This window comes from Pelophylax lessonae (assembly GCF_965119305.1).
Source record: "Pelophylax lessonae genome assembly, chromosome: 3".
Taxonomy (NCBI): domain Eukaryota; kingdom Metazoa; phylum Chordata; class Amphibia; order Anura; family Ranidae; genus Pelophylax; species Pelophylax lessonae.
The window spans coordinates 659577605-659599765 of NC_138770.1; the positions used below are offsets into that span (position 1 = coordinate 659577605).

The following is a 22161-nucleotide window of genomic DNA, read 5'->3' on the forward strand; positions in this document are numbered from 1 at the left end:
GGATAATGTAAGCAAGGGAATCTCCCTGATATTTTCAAAGGAGGTTTCTGAAGAACCGACAAACACCAAATTAAGATCCCAGGGCGGTAAGGGCGCGCGCACTGGCGGAGCCAAGTGCCGCACCCCCTGGACACCAAGGAATGAGTAGCCCAAGGCTTCTGAAAGAAGATTGCTAATGCTGAAACCTGACCCTTGATAGTGCTCAAGGATAGTTTCTACTCAACCCCCTTTTGCAGAAAAGCCAAGATTCGGGTCACCGAATAGGTACGTGGGGGAAATTCCAAAGATTCACACCACACGATATAAAAGTCTTCCATGTGCGATAATAGACTTTGCTGGAAGTCGCTTTCCTTGCTTTAATTAGAGTAGGAATAACTGAAGCCGACAACCCTCTGTCCTTCAGTACCTGGGTCTCAATAGCCAGGCCATTAAAACCAGCGACTGTAAAGCACGATGGAAGATCGGTCCTTGAGACCGCAGATCCTCCCTGAGAGGAAGTCTCCAAGGAGCGTCCGCGACAAGCCTGTCCAAGTCGGCGTACCCGGCTTGACGAGGCCAGCCCGGAATTACCAGGATAACTGGAGTTCCCTCCACCTCTATCCTGCGGAGAAATCTCAGCAGCAATTTGAGAGGGGGGGGGAAGATATATAGTAGCTGATACTGCCTTTACAGGCCGTTCAGCGCGTCTGCTGCGTCTGCTAGAGGATCGCGGGTGCGAGCCCTGTTGAGCCAACCTACCAACAGATCCATATCCGGGGTGCCCCAATGAAGGGACAGCTGGTGAAATACCTCTGGATGAAGAGACTATTCCTCTTGATCCAGAATCTGACGGCTGAAATAATCTGCCTGTCCACCCCCGTGATAAATATCGCGGAGAGAACTGGAACAACTGTTCCCCCAATAAGAATGTTGGCCACTTCTATGGCTGCCAGGGCACTCTTGGTGCCCCTTGATGATCGACATAAGTCATGACCGTGGCATAGTCCGATTGGATCCGAACCGGGCTGCCCTGGAGCTGCTCGGTCCAGTAAATCAGACAAAGTCTGATCGCTCTCAGTTCCAACACATTTATCGGTAACCTGGAATTTATCAGAAGAAATGACTTCCCCTGGCTGAGCATCGGAGACCGAAGCCACCAGACCAGAGCCTCCCTGGTCCGCTCACTCAATCGGATCCGATTGTCCAGGGAATCAGGATTCCGATTCCATATGAGAAGAATCTCCTCTTTGGAGAATTCGGGTATGAGACTGGGCAAACGGTACTGCCTCTAAGGAGGCGACCATCAATCCCAGCCAGTTGACGGACAGCAACATCCGAATCATTGACTGAATCTTCTGGAGTTTCTCCGCATGGAGAAACACTCTTGCCAAGGATGCATCCAAAATTATGCCCAGATAGTTCAGTCTCCTGGTGGGAACCAGGGATGATCTTTGGGAAAAGCAACAAAAACGCTGATGTCCTGCGAAGATGGGGATATGAAGATAGGCATCCTAAATGTCTATGGACGCCAGGAAATCCCCCTGATGCAGGGAGGCCACCACTGTATGGATGGACTCCATCTCTTCCAAGACCAGAATTGGACGCACCTAGCCCTTTTTCCTGGGCATTGTAAACAAGTTCGACTAGAACTCCTCCAAGGAATGGGAACTACCACTGCTTGTTGTATCAAGCTGTCCCCCGCAAAGCTTTTTAAGCGACCCGGGGATGTCGACTATTGGAAGGGAAGAATCGCACCGGTGGAAGTGATCGAAACTCGATCTTGTATCCCGACCATATGACCTTGCGAACCCCTTTATCCGGGATTCTGGAAAGCCCTGGATCCGGAAACCGGTGAAGACGTCCCCCCACCCTAGAGATGGGTGGGGCCCATTCTGTCAATCCAACGGGATAACAATGGCTTTATTTAGTCTGGAAATCGGTGAGTCCACTATTGGTGGTACCGTCCATCTTTGTAATGAGGGATTCCTCAAAATGATAGCGCCTAGCCATGCGTTTGGAAATAGCAGGGCTCATTTACGGACGACCCTATTTGGGCAAGGGAAACCCTTCACCATTTTGGTAGGCTTGCTAGTACCAAAAAAGGAATACGAGTCTCAGCTACCTCTGCCGGTGTAACCTCAAGATTTAAGGTTTCCCGGACAGACACAACTAGTGCTTCCACCAACGCTTCTTGTGCTATGGCGGAGGCAGAAGCGTACTCCTTACTGTCTGAGGAGACCGTACCTGAGACAACAACCCCAGAAAAGGGACTGCAATGACCAGCTCAAAATCCGTATCTGAGGTATCAGATGACATAGGGGTAGGCGGGGGTCGCTCTTCTTGACCCCCGTCCCTGACAGGCTACCTCCACCCGGGATACCAAAGACTCCAAAACTGCTGATAATGCATCATCACAAGTGGGGTACTGGAGGGTCCTGCGGCCACCCCGAGGGGATCAGGTGGGGATACATGTGTGGCAGGGTTCATGTAACAAGACACTTGCCAGCAAACACAAAAAAATTAATTGCAAGAAAAAAACATCTTTTTTTTTTTCCTAACTTAGTCCCCCAGCGCAGTAGCGCCCCTCAGTCTACCTGCTTGGACCCCTCAGAAAGAGAGAGAGAGAGACCCCAAGGCTCACCTGATGCACAGAAGTTTCTTATCAAACTGCTTCCAGCACTGTCTGATACAGACAGGAAGTCTTTGGCTTGCTTTCCCTGGGCCAAGGAGGCGGCTCCGCCCCTTTACACGCCTTCCGGCGCCTCCCAATTACTCCACGAGGTGTTTGGTCACCTCAAACATGGCCACCCCCATGCTGGAGACACGAGGCTACGCCAATATGGCGGCCTCGTGCGATCTGCAGGAAAATGGCGGCGGCCTGTGTAGGATAGCGGCGGCTTGCAAGTTAGCAGCGGCCTGCGGGATGTGTGCATTCGGCCTGTGCGGCCTGCGGAAGTGCCTCGGCCTGCGGGAGGTGTCCTCGGCCTGCGGGAGGCTGTGCGGCCTGTGGAAGTGACCGGCTTTCTGGAGGGATGGCGATCTGTGGCTGCAGTAACTCAGGCATAGGCATCGGCCTGTGTACACACTAGACAGGTAGGATACCTCTATACCTCAATAGTGATGCCTTTTAGTAGTCTGCCACTGACTTCAGTCACCCTTACAGTCATATAGTGACTTTAGATAGTCAGCTCCCAAACCAAGCCTCCTGGTTTCTATTCACAAAAATCACACTCAAATTGGGGGATCTGTGACCTGTTATAGGATAGAGGGGAGACCCAGAAAACCGAGTGTCCGACCATCCCAGAGAGGGGCCCGCGTCCACCAACAAACCCGACAGGGGGAGAGGGGGAACATTCTACTCACCATACCGGAACCAGGCGGGCGCCAACTCCTGACAGAACCCCTCGCCACCGGGGTGGGGGGGCTGTCGACCAATACGGACGCCGTGACTCTGTTGGTCATTGGCGTCCAGGCGAGACGTTTAACTCGCAGGGTCAGTCCCCGTCCAGTGGGACTATGTCGCGGCCGACCCAGCACGGAGCTATGGCCTGCACGCGCTCGTAGGCTGAACTGGGGTGACCACTGGATCTCAACATCCAGCCCGTCGCCCAGTTTCAGCGTACTTGCTTGAAGATCTCACAGGAACACTGGAGAAAAAAAGCTGTCTAAAAAAGTATTTCTAAAAAAATCCTGCCAGGACCGAAGATCCTAGCAAGGAATCTAGGTCCTTACTCCTAACTAGACAGAAAAAAAACTGATTTGCTGTAGCAGGAAGTGAGAGGATATACCCTCTGGGACTGCCCCTAGGGTGTGGCCAGAACGTTTTCTTTCCTGTCTAGTCCTACTCCTGTGGAGGGCAGTATAACCCGAGTTGATATTAATCAAGGAGGACTACGTCTGTCAATGAGCGACAGAGAAAATTTTTTTGTTATTTATTCAATGTTGTATTTTAATAGTATGCATGATTTTAGAGTATAGTTTTAATCTAGATTTATCTGGTACTAATTGCTGTTATTGGTAATTTTATTGCGTCTTGTGCTGATCGTTATTGTGATCTTGTGCTGTTGAATGTAACTGTATTTTAACAATTTCCCTTTGGGATTAATAAAGTATTCTGAATCGGAGATTACAGAATAACATTTCTCTGCCACATAGAAAGCGAAGAACATTGTGTGTTCACAACAGCCCACAAACTGATATATTATTAATGAAGTTTGGAACACTTTGTTTTACCGTTTGAAGAGAAGGAAAAGGCTGGTTGTCAGCTACAGAACATTCGTCATCTATAGAATCTAAAAATGTTAGAAAAATAGAGTTAAAAAAGAAATAAAGGTGCAAAAAAATAAAAAAAAAAATCAGTCAAAAAATGGGTCTCAGGATTCATCAACTAAATACAGGCATACCCCACTTTTAAGTACACAATGGGACCAGAGCATGTATGTAAAACGAAAATGTACTTAAAGTGAAGCAATACCTTTTTTCATTTCTCAATGCATGTAAATACACTAACTCTATGGGAAATCTTGGTCAGCTTGACATGGCACTGCTCTTAAACCATAAGTGACAAGGAGACCAAGCTTGGGGAGCATGTTAAGGGGATCCAGGACTATGACATGGTAGATTACCTAGGCAAGTTGGCTGGCCACAAATAGGATATGTTGTAGTCCTGGGTCTCCTCTCGGTGCTCCCTAACTTTGGTATCCCTGTCACTTATGGTTTGGGAGCAGTGCCATGTCAAGCTGACCAAGATTTCCCATAGACACCAAGGTTAAAAACCGGGAGTAGAGCCATGCCAAGCTGACCAGGCTGTGTCTGTACTCGCGAGTGTACGTAAAGTGAGTGTACTTAAAACAGGGTATGCCTGTAATCCTTTTGTGTTGCAACAGATGATTATGTACAAATATACAGATGTGCCAACTTCCCAGATGTGCCAACTTCCCTTTTGGTTTTTGCTTGCTGCATGATTGCTCCAGCTCAGAAATACAAAGCATTGAGGCCAACAAATCACCAGGATAACAAGACAACAGGTCATCCCATATTTATTCATCTCTGCATGTTTCCTTTGATTAATAGATGTTGCATGGTGCTGCAATGCATGTTTTGTTGTATACGCCGGACATTCAGAGCGCATGCGCCGCAGAGGTCAGTGGCTGCATGCAGGTTTAATATCTCCTAAACCGTGCAGATTTAGGAGATATTAATTGTACCTACAGGTAAGCCTTATTATAGGCTTACCTGTAGGTAAAAGTCATATAGCGGAGTATACTACCGCTTCAACCTGACTGCATACTGCCCTGTCTTATGCAGTTTCGGTCTTTAAAGGATAAGTTCACCTTTGGGAACATGTTACATGTTCCGACTTTTAGGGTGGAACATGTAACGTGTTCCTACAGCTGCCCGCCGCTCCCTCCTCTCCCTGTGACAGCAGTATGGGGAGAATTTTCCTGTACTAGCTATCAGATTTTGAAATCAGCGCAGCGGTGCAGGGATCCGCCCACACAGCCGCATCAATTATTCACACAGTTCTGTGTGTGAATGAACTACAACTCCCGACATCCTTTACAGGTGTTGGCTTGTAGTTCTCAATAAACTACCATAGTGCTGTGAAGTGTCGTGGTAGTTCACTGATTTTTCTTGTCAGTGTATCTGCTTGCCTGTACAGGATGCACGGGTATACAGATACACTGACCAGTCTGCAAGAGACAGGCTCCAAATAATATAAAATAATGCACATTTTTTTTTACCTACAAAAAATTGCAGTTATTTATTTTTTTTACAGTGAACTTATCCTTCAAAATGATCTTACATCATTCAATCTCTCTATGATCTACCTTCAAAATGATCTTACATCATGCAATCTCTCTATGATCTTTCTTCAAAATGATCTTACATCATGCAATCTCTCTATGATCTACCAACAGATGTGAAAGGTCCTGAGTGAATAGATACAAGCTGAAAGGATTTACATGTATTTTCCCTCATTGCATAGTTTTGGTATATCAGATAATGCAGAGAATGTACAGTCAGATTGTAACTTGCTGGCCAACTTGGCCATTGGCTACCACCGCTGTCAAAGTCAGTTAGCCAATGAGGAGAGAGGGGGCGGGGCCGAGCAGGAACTCCGTGTCTGAATGGACACAGGGAGCTATGGTCCGGCTTGGGTGCCCCCACAGCAAGCTGACCCGAGAAGAGGAGGATCCCAGTTGCTCTGTGAAAAATCACAACACAGGGCAGGTAAGTAGAATATGTTTGTAATTTTTAACAAACAAAAAAAGAAAAAAAAAAAAAGAAGACTTTAGTATCACTTTAACCACTTCCCCACTGCGCTGCTACAGCGGCACAGTGGCTCGTTATCGTCTGGCAACGTAGACCTACGTCACCAGACATTCCCCTCTCTCGGCGCCGCGCACCGCCGGAGGCTCGCTCCCGCTGTTTTCAGTCACAGCGGGAGTCGGGCCAGGGGAGGAGCGGCGGCGATCGCCGCCGCTCTTCCCCGATCATCGGGGAATCTAGTTTGGAGATCCTCCCGCTTGTGTAAACAGAGCGGGCGGATCTCCTAAGTGACAAGGAGTGACAGATTGCAGGGTTCAGCATAGCTGAACATGCGGATCTGTCCCTGTGTCTCTCAGTCACCTCCCCCCCACACACGTCAGTAAGCACCAGGCATACATCAACCCCTCCCTCTCCAATAAAATTAACCCCTTCCCTGCCAGTGTCATTTTTACAGTAACAGTGCATATATATAGCACTGATTACTGCAGTAATGTCACTGGTAACCCCAAAAGTGTCAAAAAATGTCAGTCAGGGGTCCGATCTGTCCGCCGCAATGTCGCAGTCCTGCAAAAAAAAAAAATCGCAGATCACCGCCATTACTCGTTAAAAAAAAAAAAAAACACCAAAAATGACAGAAATCTTTCCCGTAGTTAGTAAACGCAATAACTTTTGCGCAAACCAATCAAAATACGCTTATTGTGATTTTTTTTTTACCAAACATATGTAGCAGAAAACAAATTGGCCAAAAATTAAAAAAAAATTGATTTTTACATTTTTTGGGGGGAATTTCATATAAAAAATTTTTAAAAATAGTTATTTTTTCAAAATAAACGGTGTTTTTTTGTTTATAGCGCAAAAAGTAAAAATCGCACAGGTGATCAAATACCATCAAAAAGAAAGCTCTGTTTGTGGGAAAAAAAGGACGTCAATTTCGTTTGGGTACAGCCTCGCACAACCGCGCAATTGTCAGTTAAAGTCGCACAGCGCCGAATCGCAAAAAGTGGCCCAGACGTAAGACAGCAAAATCCTCCGGTGGTAAAGTGGTTAATGATGTAACAATAATGTGGAGCTATGTATAGCTGTGGGGAGTACAGTAGTGTGGTCTGCTCGTTTATGGAACATATGTAATGGTTCATAATCTATCAATGCAGTGAACACAATTGATTATTGATCAAGGTTAAAAGACATGCAAAAAGAAAATGTGCTCAAAACACAAGAATTTGCAGGCACATTGTTACATACCATGAAGATACTGTGATTTAAGTGCAGTAACGTGTGCCAGCTGAAAAGAAACAATAAATTAGAAGCACATGCATAGTAAAGATACAATATTATAAAGCAAGGCTCAAAATTTTAAGTCCTAAGCTAATAGCCAGGCCTTAAGTGTGCCTCGCCACCAGTTGCACCACCCAACCCCTACCCTGCCCCCCCCCCCCACCCCTTACACCCTTGTAAATTATCTCATGAAATTACACTGTTAAATGTTTTATGTTGAATTAAGTTACAAAAATAATTATTAACAGCAACTTTAACAATATTAATATGAAGCATATTTCATTGATTTGAAAGTTCTAAATAAAATAAGGGTAAAAATAGGATTGGCTACTACAGGCACTGTAAATATTACTGCCTTATTAAGTAAATATTTTATTTCTATATTAAATATAGCATTGAAAAAATGTAAAACCAATAAATGTCACTGTTATAGGAATTCAGAGAGACAGTGGAGCACTGCACTGGACAGGGAAGCGGGAGCTGCCAAAGTTAACTCTTCCTATTAACAAGCTGGTGATTGGTTGCTAGGAAAACTAAACTTTGGCAGCTCCCATCCAACCCCCCTCCCCACTCCGCCCCGAGTCCACCTCGCCCCGAGTCCACCTCATCCAGTTCTTTGCAGACTCCCGCTGTACGCCAGGCCCTGCTAAGAGATTGAGAGGAAGCGGAGGCTGGGAGGAGAATTGGCTCCCATTCAACCCCGCCTGCTGGTGGGACCACCCGTCCAAAGCGGCTCCACATTCATCCTCAGCTTATTTCCACTCACCCAGGTTTGGAAATTCTAGAGAAAAGCGTAGATAAGGTATTACAATTTAACTAACCCCAAATGATTTTAGACTAAAATGTACTGGAGATACAGATGACTAAAATACAACTAAAACGGTATTTTAGTCAAGATTAGGAACAAAACTAAATCGAAAATTTGACGTCACAATTAATACTTCTGCACAGTCTTTGTACAGCACAGTAATAAGGTCACTGCTACTTTTTAAAAGAGAATAGGACAAGGTAATTTGGGTTTCCAAAGAAATTTGGTGCACACAAAGTGGATTTATCTCCTTTGTAGCTTTATAGCAGGCATCACTAAATTACTACGGACCGCGTTCTGGATCCAGAGTCAATGTCCTGTCTGGACCGCCACAATCCCGCCATTTAGGTACCATTCTACCCAGAGGGGGGCGGCCTGAAGAAGCATATAATTGGTTGCTAGGATGCAGGGCGGTCATAGTAACCAATCACCAGCTTGGAGCTCCCGCCCCTTGTCCAAACCTGCTGTGCCTCCCGCCCTCCTCCCTATCTGTGTAAGGTAGGACAGAAAGGGGGACTGAGGACATTACTTGGGGGCCCAGAACAGTTAGGGGAGGGGTGGGGAGTTCAGGAAAGTTATTGCGGGGGGGACTGAGAACAGTAATTTTGGGGAGGGGGGGGGGGGGGATTGAGGACACCAATTGTGGGGGGATGGAAGACCGTAAAAAAGGAGGGGGCGGGGGGAACTGAGGACTGTAATATGGTGGGAGGGGGAGAGACTGAGGACCGCAATGGGGAGGGAGACTGGGGACCTAATTGCAGGGTGGGGGGGGGGGGGTAATGTAAGATTGTAAGATGTAAAATGGGATTGTGATATGAAGCTTGATTGAGGTCTGTGCATGCGCGTTTGCCCGCGCACGACGTGGGTAGGGCAGTGCATGTGAATCCACCTTGGAGCTGTGTACAGGCAGCCCATAAACGTGGATGTAGATGCAGCAGCAGTTGCTTGTCAAAATCTGACATGTGGGCAGGGGCAGATGCACAGGTGAATGGTAATTTGTTTAACTGGTTACTAGTCATGTTGGGTGTACTCTCTTTTGTAGATTAGTCCTTCCCAGTTTTGCTACTAGAGGAACAAAAAAAGTTACTTACATTTAGGAGTTGAAGTTGATCGTAGGTGAGCTCCTTCACAGGGATCTCAAAGAGCTCCAGAGATGTAGCATTAGCTTTCTGCAAGAAACAGGTTCACATGTTTCATTAAAAGTTAATCTAAAGGCCCGTACACACGTACCGATCGTCGGCATACAAACGTCGGTGGACGAAGGATCTGCCGATTGTACGCGTGTTAGTATGGTGCCTCCGACAGATGTCTGCGCACAATCCGCGGACAAAAGTCTTTCTTGCAAACATGAAAATATTTGTATGCCGACACCAGAACGGACGATTGTTCGCCTGTCAGTACACAATTCGGCCGACAGACCGCAGATTTGCAAGACTGGGCATGCTCAGAAAATAGAAAACACAGGGAAAGTTAACCATTACATGACATCACTTCTGCAGTCGGCGGACAAAATTCTTGTGCTGTCCTTGTGCTGTCTTTGCACTTTTCAGCAGACACCGACATCCCGGGGAGAAAAGAGGAACATTTGTAAGCCGACCATCGGTACGTGTGTACGGGGCTTAAGAGTAAAATATTCTGTTTGTGTAATTCAGTAGCATTGCTTAACTACAGATTTACAATCAATGCCATTTTTTTTATATCACAGGGTATTTGTGCAGCGTTTTTTTTTTTTTTTTTAAATGCAATTTTGTGGGAACAAATACATTTTAATGAATGAAAGAAAAAAAAAAAAAAAATATGTGCCCCAATTTTTTGTATAATCCAAAAGATGTAATGCCGAATAAATAGATACCAAACACGTCATGCTTTAAAACTGTGCACGCTCGTGGAATGACGACAAACAACAGTACTTAAAAATCTCCATAGGCGACGTTTTAAACACCTTTACAGGTTACCATTTTAGAATTTCATAGGAAGTCTAGCGCTAGAGCAGTAATTCTATCATTTGCGGCGATACCTCACATGCGGTGCAAACGTTTATATATACGTTCGCTTCTGCACGGAGGGATGGGGGTGGCTTTCATTTTTTTTTCTTATTTATTTTACTTTTTATTTTTACATTGTCCCTTTAATTTTTTTATTTTATCACTTTTATTCCTATTACAAGGAATGTAAACATACCTTGTAATATAAATAAGGATGACAGGTCCTCTTTATGAAGAGATCTGGGGTATATATATATATATATCTATATCTATATCTATATATATCTATATATATATATATATATATATATATATATATACATATACATACATACACATATACACACACACAAACATATTATATATATATATATATATATATATATATATATATATATATATATATATACACATACATACATACATATATATATATATATTTATTACACACACATACACACATACATACATACATACATAATATATATATATATATATATATATATATATATATATATATATATACACACACACATATATACACACACGTGTTAATTCCAGCCTGGACTGGAAGGGACGTCATGTCGCTCTGGCCCGCCAAGGCCATAGAGGCGATTAAAGTGGATCTACTCTTTGATCGTCTGTGTACCCAGTCAGCAGCACCGTCAGATTGTTTCTCGAGCGAGCCGGCCGAAACCGTAAGCCCAGAGAAACACCCGCCACTTCTAAAAGCGTTCCAGCGGCTCATGAGCTGCTTGGAATGCTTTTAAGAGAAAGCTATCCGCTGTCTGAAAAAAAAAAAAACACTGGGGTTATGGATGATGGCTTCAGCCATAATCTCAGTAAGCCACTTGCAAAATGCAACGTATATATACGTATTGCAGTCAACAAGTGGTTAAAGAAAATAGCAAAAAAAAAAAAAAAAACACAAAGTAATTGTTAGATAAAAAGTTTCCAGTGAGCAGAATACATATCACCCCAAAGAAAACAGTTAAAGATGATCAATACCTTCTTCATAGATATACAGCATGTGAGGTCATGATATATCACTGGGACCTGGTCTTTGGACAGATGAACATCAAATTCAACAAAGGCTGCACCCTAAAAAGGAGAAAAATATGTAAACGCATAACTGAAACTTCTTTTAACCAATACATTAATGATCATATTTTTATATACAGTATCTGAAAACAATCATGAGAATATATTAAGCAAAATAAATAAATCAACTTTCTTTTGCCAATTTTGCAGCTTGAGGTGATTGTAGCAATATTTTTATCAACTGCCAAGCCGCAGCTAACAAAGCCAGCAAAATACTTTCATGCATTAAAAAGTCGTACATTCCAGAGATAAAATCACGCCGGTTCACACTAGTGCAACGCAGACATCGAATGCGATTTGCACCGCACTGCTGAGCAGCTCACATGTGATGTCTGTGAGATGAGATATCAGCCATACAAACTGTATGGCTGAAATCACATTGAATTTGCACCAAAATGGTTCAGGATCCTTTTTTGGTCCGCACTGGAATCGGATTGCTTGGGTGTTCACAGCCATGTGATCCGATTCCTGCACCATTTCACAATTCGCACTGCGATCTGCAAACCCATTTGGGAGTGTCATTAGTTTTACATTGACACCCCCCAGCGGTTCGCAGATCTCAGTGTGAGCCACTGTGCAATCCTGGTGCGATGCGGGAAATGGCACTGCATTGCAGGGTTTCCCGCATCGCATCAGTGTGAACCGGGACTTAGGTCTTTTTCACACCAGCTTCAGCTTGTATAAGTGCAGTATGAACAGCAAGCTTTTACAAAGCATTTGCAGGGCTTTCAGCAAACATTGCTGAAGCTTTTATTAAAGGCTCATTCAGCTCCAGTTTGTAAATGTTGAACACATTCTAAAGAGAGTGTTGATTGCTACTTTAAGCAAGCTGTTGAAAGGCTTTCAACAAGCTTCAAAAAGTCCAGAAGCCTGCTAGAAGCTTGTTTAAAGTGGCAATCAACACTCCTATTAGGATCTGTAATTCAACATTTACAAACTTGAGCTGAATGGTACTTTAAAAGCTTCAAAGCTTGCTGAAAGCTCTGCAAATGCTTTGTAAAAGCTTGCTGTTCACACCGCTCTTATACAAGCTAAAGCCTGTGTGAAAACAGGCCTTACAAACACTGGTTTACCCTCATCTTGAATATGCAGTTCAGTTTTAGTCACCAATCCTCATGAAAGACATTGGTGAATTAGAAAGAGCTCAATGGAGGGCGACAAAATGTTTGAGGATGGAGGAGCTCAGCTATGAGGATGGATTACATAAAATACAGTAGAGGCACTAAAAGAGGAACTGCAGTCTGCTCACATAATTTGTAGTAAAAACATCTTTGTCATTCTGAAGCTTCCCTCCAACCACTTTGCATGTTTTATATATTCTGTACTTGCCAAAAATCTCCCTCCACCAAGTCTGGCTGCAGCCATTTTAACTGTGGGCAGCTGAAGCTGCTGCCTGTTCACTTCCTGGATCTTCACAGACATTATACCTCTCTCTCTCATATATATATATATCTCTATCTATATCTATATCTATACACACACACACACACACCACGCCTAGCCTGCACATTTTTCCGCCCTCATCCAGCTCCCTTCAGCTCTCATTGGCTATGACTAGGGATGCACCGATCCGACTTTTTTGGTCCCGATGCCGATCTTTTGCTTTGTGAAATCGCGATCCCGAGTCCGATCCGGAAGTACGGTTTTGTGAGCTTATAACAAAATAATACTTCCGGATCGGTATCGGCAGATGCCTTATAACAATTGTGCATTTAAGACAGGGGTGGGAAACCTAAGGCCTGGGGGCCGTATGCGGCCCTCAAAGTCATTTGGTCCGGCCCCCCGTGCAGCTGAGTCTGTGTCTCTCAGCTGATCTGTCAGAAAAGAGCCAATGCTTCTTGTATAGTTCCGGATCCGTTCTGACAGTCTGAGTGACTCACAGGCGGAGTGATATCAAATGCACTCCGCCTGCGACCAATACAGGAAACATCGCCTCTTCCTCCAGTGCGGCGCCGCTGCTAGCCAGCATTTCCCGCCAGCAGCACACACAGCAGTACCAGCCAGAGCCAGCAGTACCCACAGCACAGTACAAGCCAGCAGTGCCAGTAGTACCCACAGCAGTACCAGCCAGCTGTACCCACCAGCATTACCCGCCAACAGTTCTTTTCAAAACTTACCACCACACTGCGCACCAGACTGACCGACGCAAACCTGGAAAACCAGTTGCGAGTAGCAACATCATCAATACCAACTAACATCACACACTTCACCAAAGAGAAGCAGTTGCAGCCATCACATTAGGGGTGAATTAATTAAATGTTTGACCAAATATAACAGGCAAATTTTTAAATTGATAATTTTGTACGGCCCCCGAATGATTTTATAAATACCCAAATGGCCCTTGGCAGAAAAATGGTTCCCCACCCCTGATTTAAGAGGTTAAACTTCCCTCCTCCAGCAGATGGAGCAAAAAGATACATTGTATGCATTGTGTTTACTTAACTAGAAGATTGACAGGCATTTGCAGGAGGCTCTTTTTTTTTTCTTTTCTTCTTTGACAGCTGTTCTCTGCTCCCTCACAGCTATGTAAAGAGCAAAACCGGATCGGCCCGTGGATCTGTTAATTTTTTACTGATCCCCCCGATCCAGCTATTATGGCCATATCGGCGCCAATATCCGATCCTAATATTGGATTGGTGCACCCCTAGCTATGACTCACCCCTCCCCCCCATTACTAGCAAACTCCCAGGAGAGAGAGAGAGCTGTGCATGATGGCATTAGCCAAGGCCAGTGATGGCGAACCTTGGCACCCCAGATATTTAGGAACTATATTTCCCATGATGCTCAACTACACTGCAAAGTGCATGAGCATAGGAAATGTAGTTCCAAAACCTCTGGGGTGCCAAGGTTTGCCATCACTGGCCTAGGCCAATGACCAGACAAGAAAGCGGAAGTGGGCTGAATAAGGTATTTACTGGCAGAGAAAAAATGTTTTACTATCCAAAATTAAAACAACAAGGGCAGAGGATTTAATAGATGGAAAGATGAAGAAAATGACTGAAGAGCTGCTTCGTGCCTGAGGACCTGCAGTGCAAGGATCTCCCTGCTTCTGATTTATTCATTCTGTGGATCTATGCTTTCTATACCTTTACTAATGCTTCTTGAATACTCCACCAGTCATCAAGGGGATGGCTCTTAGACCATGAAGCAAAACCCTGCCTCTATAAAGATGGTAAGCTCCGCAGAAAGACACCGTGCAGAACAAGGCATAGGTCAGCAATGGGGGAAAAAAACTGGCAAAATGGGTGACTATCGCTTTGTCTTCAGCTGCCCTTGTTAGTTGCAGCTTCATACGGTTCTCTTTAATTCACCTAAAGGCTTGTTCACAGCACCATCCTGCTGTAATGCTTGCATGACAAAGCATACATCACTAGAACCCCACAGAGCTTCAAAAGAACGCCCAAGAATTTACTGAAGCGATTGCAGCAGTAAATTGTGATGTTGCAGGGGCCAAGCAGAACCCATAATCAGGCATGTGATGCACAAAGCATTTTACGCTTGTTGGTGCAATGCAGTGCCAATCATTAAGAATGGCATCCTTGCGCACCTGCATGACAATGAACTAACGTGGCATGCTGTGTTGCCTAAAATGATGCATGTACAATTTTTGGTGCATTTGGTAGTCTATTTAAAATACTGGGCCTCCCTAATTCAACACACTGTAGCGCAACACAGTGTACCAGGGTGGTGTCAATAGGCCCTAATAGCTTCTATAATGTCTCAGGAACTTTTCCGGTGAAAACTTAGTCCTGGCACTTCCACTAGGTCTGCAACAGCCATTTCATCTAGTTTTACTTTGCTGCTTGGTCTTTGATTACATATTAGGAAGAATAAAGGATGGATCCCATAAAGCGGCACATTAATGTAGACCCACTAGTATTGGAATAAATGTCAGTCTCAGCCAGGGCTCCTGCCCCACTTATAAGCTCTAAGAGGCGGATGAAACACTGGAGGCGGGAGCCAAGGCTGAGATTGCCATTCATTGTAAAACCAGTAGGTATACAATGATGTGCAGCTTCATGGGATCCATCCTTTGCCCAACAGTTTTTTGGAGCCGAGATGAGCTCCTTCCCTGGCCTGCAGTTACAGTGGTGGACACAGAATTGCTTTCCCTTGTAGCCTGAGTGGCACACATTTTCCATTACCCGTTCACATATTACGAACAATGTCACCTGAGGAGTGTAAAACCAATGCTGTTGTAGGAAAAATAAAGGGATACAAAGGGTAAAGTGACTCTTGGAACAAAGTGCCAGATCTTGCCCCCTGGAGTCCCAAAAAGATGCAAGCAACAAACAGATTACTCAGCCAATAGACTTTACCTGTAGCTGAAATATCAGTTTTGGAAGGACTGATTCCTCGCAGTATTAAAAAGTATAAATATGACTGAACAAACAATGCTGCAAACATAATTCATTATTTCATAAATTAGTAAATTGGTACCGCATGCCAAAGAGTATAAGGATTGTAAAATTAGTGAAACGGATCTCCAAGAATACTTTCTGAAATGAATAATAATGATGATCTCACCTATCTGGCAATAACATCAGGCAGCTATAGCACTGCCAGTAAGAGAAAAATATGGCTATGAGACAAAATCAAAGAACTCCTTTAATGAGGTTATGCTAACTTCTGGAAACTAGGAACCCTCCCTGTGCTTGTGTGGGTTTCATTCAGGTACTCTGGTTTCCTCTCACACTCCAAAGACATGCTGGTAGGTTAAATGGCCCTAGTATGTGTATTTATGAATAAGAGTTAGGGACCTTAGATTGCAAGCACCTTGAGGGCAGGGACTGATGTGAATGTATAATACATGTAAATGGCTACATAAATTGATGGCTCTATGCAAGTACCAGTGATAAATAAGTTAAATAAATAAAAAGAAAAATAAGAATGACAAAAAAAAAAAAAAAAAATTCCAACTATTATCATCTGTTATGACATTATCCCCAAAATGTCCAACACTATAGTGCAAAGTAATCAAATCCTGTGCCCCAAAAATAGTAACCAAAAAAATTCCGAGTGACTTAAAATGACACATCTATGCCCACGGACCCAACTTTTCAGTCTTTATTCACAGGCATGCATATTTAAATAAGTATAATAAGTATATAGTGAACAGAAGCAAAGACAAGTAGGAAAGGCTGCGTTTCAGGAAAAAGCAGGCTTTATTCAGTCTTCAAGGTGCTAATTCTGAATACATGACCAGCTCAATGTTTAGTACCTATACCATTAGTACAGAGGTTGGATTTAATATGATTAAGTGCAATAATGGGTATGACAAAGTATTAGAGGACACGAACCCAAAAAAAACTTACATGATTGGCGGCACTCTTTAATGATGCTATTGTGTTTTCTCGAACTTTGGCCAATCTGGTAAAAAAAAAAAAAAAAAAGAAAACAAAAAAAACGTAAAAACCACATTAATTGCTTTATTACTCACGATAAACAAAACATTACAATTATTGATAATCCGATTCCTTTAAAAAGGAAAATTGACAGCACTAAATGGTTTAAAAATGTTATTGTAAAGGAACAATCTGCGTGAAGAATCCAGTCAAAGTTCACCAAAAGGATGGTTTTCTTTGTCTTGTTGAATAATTGTTTGAAGTGGAAGATTATTTGAATTGACTATGATCAACCCATTGTTTACAGCAGTAATATCCAAACTGCAGCCCTGGGGCTGGATGCGGCCCTTTGTGTGCTTTTATCTGGCCCTTGGGGCACTATTCCCACCCACGGTCAGCAACAGTGAGGCATAGTTCCTGCCACTGACAAACAATGGGGCACCATTCTTCCCATTGATTCCAATGATAAGGCACTATTCCTCCCACTGACACCAATGATGGGGCTCTATTCCTCCCACTGACACCAATGATGGGGCACTATTCCTCCCACTGACACCAATGATGGGGCTCTATTCCTCCCACTGACACCAATGATGGGGCACTATTCCTCCCACTGACACCAATGATGGGGCACTATTCCTCCAACTGACACCAATGATGGGGCACTATTCCTCCCACTGACACCAATGATGGGGCACTATTCCTCCCACTGACACCAATGATGGGGCACTATTCCTCCCACTGACACCAAGGATGGGGCACTATTCCTTCCACTGACACCAATGATGGGGCACTATTCCTCCCACTGACACCAATGATGGGGCACTATTCCTCCCACTGACACCGATGATGGGGCACTATTACTCCCACTGATACCAATGATGGGGCACTATTACTCCCACTGATACCAATGATGGGTCACTATTCCTCCCACTGATACCAATGATGGGGCACTATTCCTCCCACTGACACCAATGATGGGGCACTATTCCTCCCACTGACACCAATGATGGGGCACTATTCCTCCCACTGACACCAATGATGGGTCACCATTCCTCCCACTGACACCAATGATGGGGCATTGTGTCCTCCCATTTTTTCTCCCACTGGCCCACTAACGTTGAGAGGATAATGAAGTGGCCCTTTGTTTAGAAAGCTTGGAGACCCCTGGTTTACAGTATAGTTCTATTAATGGTGTATGTATGCAAGTTCTAGACACAGATTGTAGCCCAGAGAATGGAGGTGCAGAACATTCTACAGTTAGCAAGCAGATAAATTAGGTGAAGCTGTGCAACACATATGAAATATAAGACCCTGTGAAGATAGAGTTTAGAAAGCAGCTATGACATATCAAAAAACATTGAGCACCCTAGTGTCTTTGGAGACAAAAGAAAGAACTTAAATCTGAGCTCCACCCAAAAGGGGATGCTGCTTATTTGCCACTTCCGGGTGAGTTCGTCACACAATGATCGAGGCGATCTACGACATTTCCAGCCCCTCCTCCTTCCCCCCCACCGCTGCATTCTGGGAGACACATTGGTCCCAAAAGACAGCAGGACCATTCAGAAAGCGCGGCACGGCTCACGCATGTGCAATAGGAAACAGACTGTGAAGCTGCAAGGCTTTATGGACGGTTCTCCTTAGTTAGGATGCCGGTGCTTTCGCTCACGTCCGATGGACAAAATCAGCTAGGGGTGCAGACATTGTAGGATACCTGGGCAGGCAAGGGTAGCTTTTGACTATTTTTTTTAACAGGCTGGAACCCTGCTTTAATTTAAAAAAAAATGGTTTGCATGAATTTCCCCTCATTTGCACCTGGTGATTCTGTCAGTAAAATTTCTTGTTCTTGGGTGACAACACTTATTTCTCGTACTGTACCTTTGGAGCACTGTTGTCAGGTTAAAGTGGTTGTAAAAGAACTTTGTAATTACTAGAATCCCCTCGATTGTATGCAGCTATGTTGCACAGTGTCTTTTTTTATAAAAATTATGCAGCGCAATACCTTTTTTCAGAGCGCCGCTGTACAGTCACATGACTGCCCACCGCTCTCCTTCCCTGATTTGAGGACTACAGCGGGAGGGACTGAGATTCCTCTCCAACATTAGCCGGGAGGAGTGGAGGAGAGTGGCAGGTGGTGCTCTGCAAGGTATTGAGCTGCATCATTTTTATAAAAACAAAGACACTGTACAACATAGCTGTATATAACAGAGGGGATTCCAGAAATGACACAGTTATTTTACACAGAACAGCAGCGGGAGGGGAGGGGCAGGGAGCAGATTGGCATTGACTCAATAACTGACAGGCAGGAAAGGAGGGGGAGAGACAGCGAGATGACAGAGGCACGTAAACGGACCACGGTATCATGATCAGCAGCCATGATTACTGTGGTCAACACACACAGGGAGATACAGGAATAGGCAGGATCAACCAGGTATTTTACAGAATAGAAAAAGGACAAAATCCCTATGCTGTATATTGTGCTTTAAAGGGATTGTAAAGGCAGAAGGTTTTAATCCAAAGCATTATATGCATTACGATAAAAAAAGCCTTCTGTGTGCAGCAGCCCCCCTCAGCCCCCCTAATACTTACCTGAGCCCATCTTTATCCAGCGATGTTGCAGGAGTGTCTCAACTGCCCGGCACTCCCCTCCTCATTGGCTGGAGACTTTACAATACCTTTAATGGAACAGGATCATTTTTTTAAGGTTACAACCGTTTAAAATGTTTTAGGACACCCCCTATCCCTCTTTTCCAATCTCCACAACATAGGTGGAACTGTTCTGTAGTCTAGAGGTGAACAGAGTGGGACTAATAGGACTGCCTGAGATAACACTACAGAGTACACATAACAGCAATGGATTCCACGCAGGATCAAACACATGCTTTTGCATTTCTTGAACAGATATGATAAATTGTAATGGTATATTTAACATCCCAAAAGTAAGCAAAATAATAGAAGTTCATTGTTAGGTTTTACACACATTTTAGGAAACGATGACCATTTGTTTTAATATAAATAAACACTATGCAGCTTACTTTGCAGTAGTAGTGGAGTTGCCGGCTCCTCTGTGTCCGACATCAAGTGGAGTCCGTGGCTTCCAGTACTTGCAGAAAGAGTTTCTCATGTCACAGGAATAACCTTGTATTGGCTTTATAACAATGTAGTCAACTGCAAAAAAAAAAAAAAATGTATGATCAATGCAAACAATAAGGATAGTGGCTGATTACTCAACTGCTTTACAGACTGTATATTTACCAGTTCCTATCATCAAGGACCTTATAACCTAATAGGTATATATATATATATATATTACACACACACACACACACACACATATAGTCCACATGGGTTGCTGCACTTAAGAATTTTCTTTTATTGGAAAAACATCCAAAAAGTACATACCAGTACAATTGCAGTGTATTTCATCATAACCGTTTCGGGCTAGTAGGACAGTCTGAGGAGGGGCATCATCCTACTAGCCCGAAACGGTTATGATGAAATACACTGCAATTGTACTGGTATGTACTTTTTGGATGTTTTTCCAAAAAAAGAAAATTCTTAAGTGCAGCAACCCCTGTGGACTTTATTCTATATATGCAGCCAGTGGGATGGCTTGATTACTTTGTACATGAACCAATGGAATGAATGCTGTAGTGCTGCTCACTGTATTTGTGATATACAGTGCTTTGAAAAAGTATTCACCCACCTTGACTTTTTACCTATTTTGTTACATTACAGCCTTAAGTTCAAAGTTTTGTTAATCTGAATTTTATGTGATGGATCAGGACACAATAGTCTAAGTTGGTGAAGTGAAATAAGAAAAATATATACATAAAATTTTATTTTAGAAATAGAAAACGGAAAATTGGCACGTGCGTATGTATTCACCCCCTTTGTTAGGAAGCCCATAAAAAGCTCTGGTGCAACCAATTACTTTCAGAAGTCACATAATTAGTGTAATGATGTCCACCTGTGTGCAAACTAATGCCTCATACACACGCACCGATTGTCGGCCGACCGTTCGGCCGTCTTTTGTCCGCTGCTGTCTTGTTGGTTGAAAAGTGCTCTAGACTGCACACAAATTTTGTCGGCCAACAACAACCAACTTCAGAAGTGATGTCATGTTCTGGTTTACTTTCCGTGTGTTTTTGCTTCTCTGAGCATGCCCAGTCTTGCTCATCTGCTTTTTGTTGGCCGAAATCTGTACTGACTGAGGGAAAATCGGCCGTTCTGGTGTTGGCCAACAAAAATTTTATAGCATGCACACCAGATTTTGTTCGGCCAAAAAGTCGCAGTCGGTTGTCGGAAGCATCATACTAACAAGCCGACAATCGGCCGATCGGACGTTGGCCGAAAATTTACGGCCAACAATCGGTACGTGTGTACGGGGCTTAAGTGTCACATGATCTGTCATTACATAGACACACCTTTTTTGAAAGGCCCCCAGAGGCTGCAACACCTAAGCAAGAGGTACCACTAACCAAACACTGCCATGAAGACCAAGGAACTCGCCAAACAAGTAAGGGACAATGTTGTTGAGAAGTACAAGTCAGGGTTAGGTTATAAAAAAAAAAAAAATAAATCGTTGATGATCCCCAGGAGCACCATCAAATCTATCATAACCAAATGGAAAGAACAAGGCACAACGGCAAACCTGCCAAGAGACGGCCGCCCACCAAAACTCACGGACCGGGCAAGGAAGGCATTAATCAGAGGGGCAGCACAGAGACCTAAGGCAACCCTGGAGAAGCTGCAGAGCTCCACAGCAGAGACTGAAGTATCTGTACAAAGGAGGACAATAAGCCGTACGCTCCATAGAGTTGGGCTTTATGGCAGAATGGCCAGAAGAAAGCCATTACTTTCAGCAAAAAACAAATGGCACGTTTGGAGTTTGCGGAAAGGCACGTGGGAGACTCCCAAAATGTATGGAGGAAGGTGTTCTGGTCTGATGAGACTAAAATTTAACTTTTCGGCCATCAAATCACATCACCTAAAGAACACCATCCCCACAGTGAAACATGGTGGTGGCAGTATCATGCTGTGGGGAGGTTTTTCAGCAGCCAGGACCGGTAAACTGGTCAGAGTTGAGGGAAAGATGGATGGTGCTAAATACAGGGATATTCTTGAGCAAAACCTGTACCACTCTGAGCGTGATTTGAGGCTAGGACGGAGGTTCCCCTTCCAGCAGGACGATGACCCCAAACACACTGCTAAAGCAACACTTGAGTGGTTTAAAGGGAAACATGTAAATGTGTTGGAATGGCCTAGTCAAAGCCCAGACCTCAATCCAATAGAAAATCTGTGGTCAGACCTAGAGATTGCTGTTCACAAGCGCAAACCATCCAGCTGTTCACAAGCGCAAACCATCCAACTTGAAGGAGCTGGAGCAGTTATG

General features: G+C 44.0%; 1 protein-coding gene across 1 annotated transcript in view; it reads right to left on the bottom strand.

The window, feature by feature from the left end:
* GPCPD1 (glycerophosphocholine phosphodiesterase 1) overlaps positions 1-22161 on the bottom strand; it is a 168676-nt gene that overhangs the window by 52789 nt on the left and 93726 nt on the right. Inside the window, exons 10-15 of the mRNA XM_082251241.1 lie at positions 19802-19934; positions 16737-16791; positions 11329-11421; positions 9427-9504; positions 7495-7534; positions 4213-4271 (exon numbers count right to left, since the gene is read on the bottom strand). Of these exons, the coding sequence (XP_082107367.1) occupies positions 4213-4271; positions 7495-7534; positions 9427-9504; positions 11329-11421; positions 16737-16791; positions 19802-19934 (458 nt within the window). The remainder of the gene's footprint in view (positions 1-4212; positions 4272-7494; positions 7535-9426; positions 9505-11328; positions 11422-16736; positions 16792-19801; positions 19935-22161) is intronic.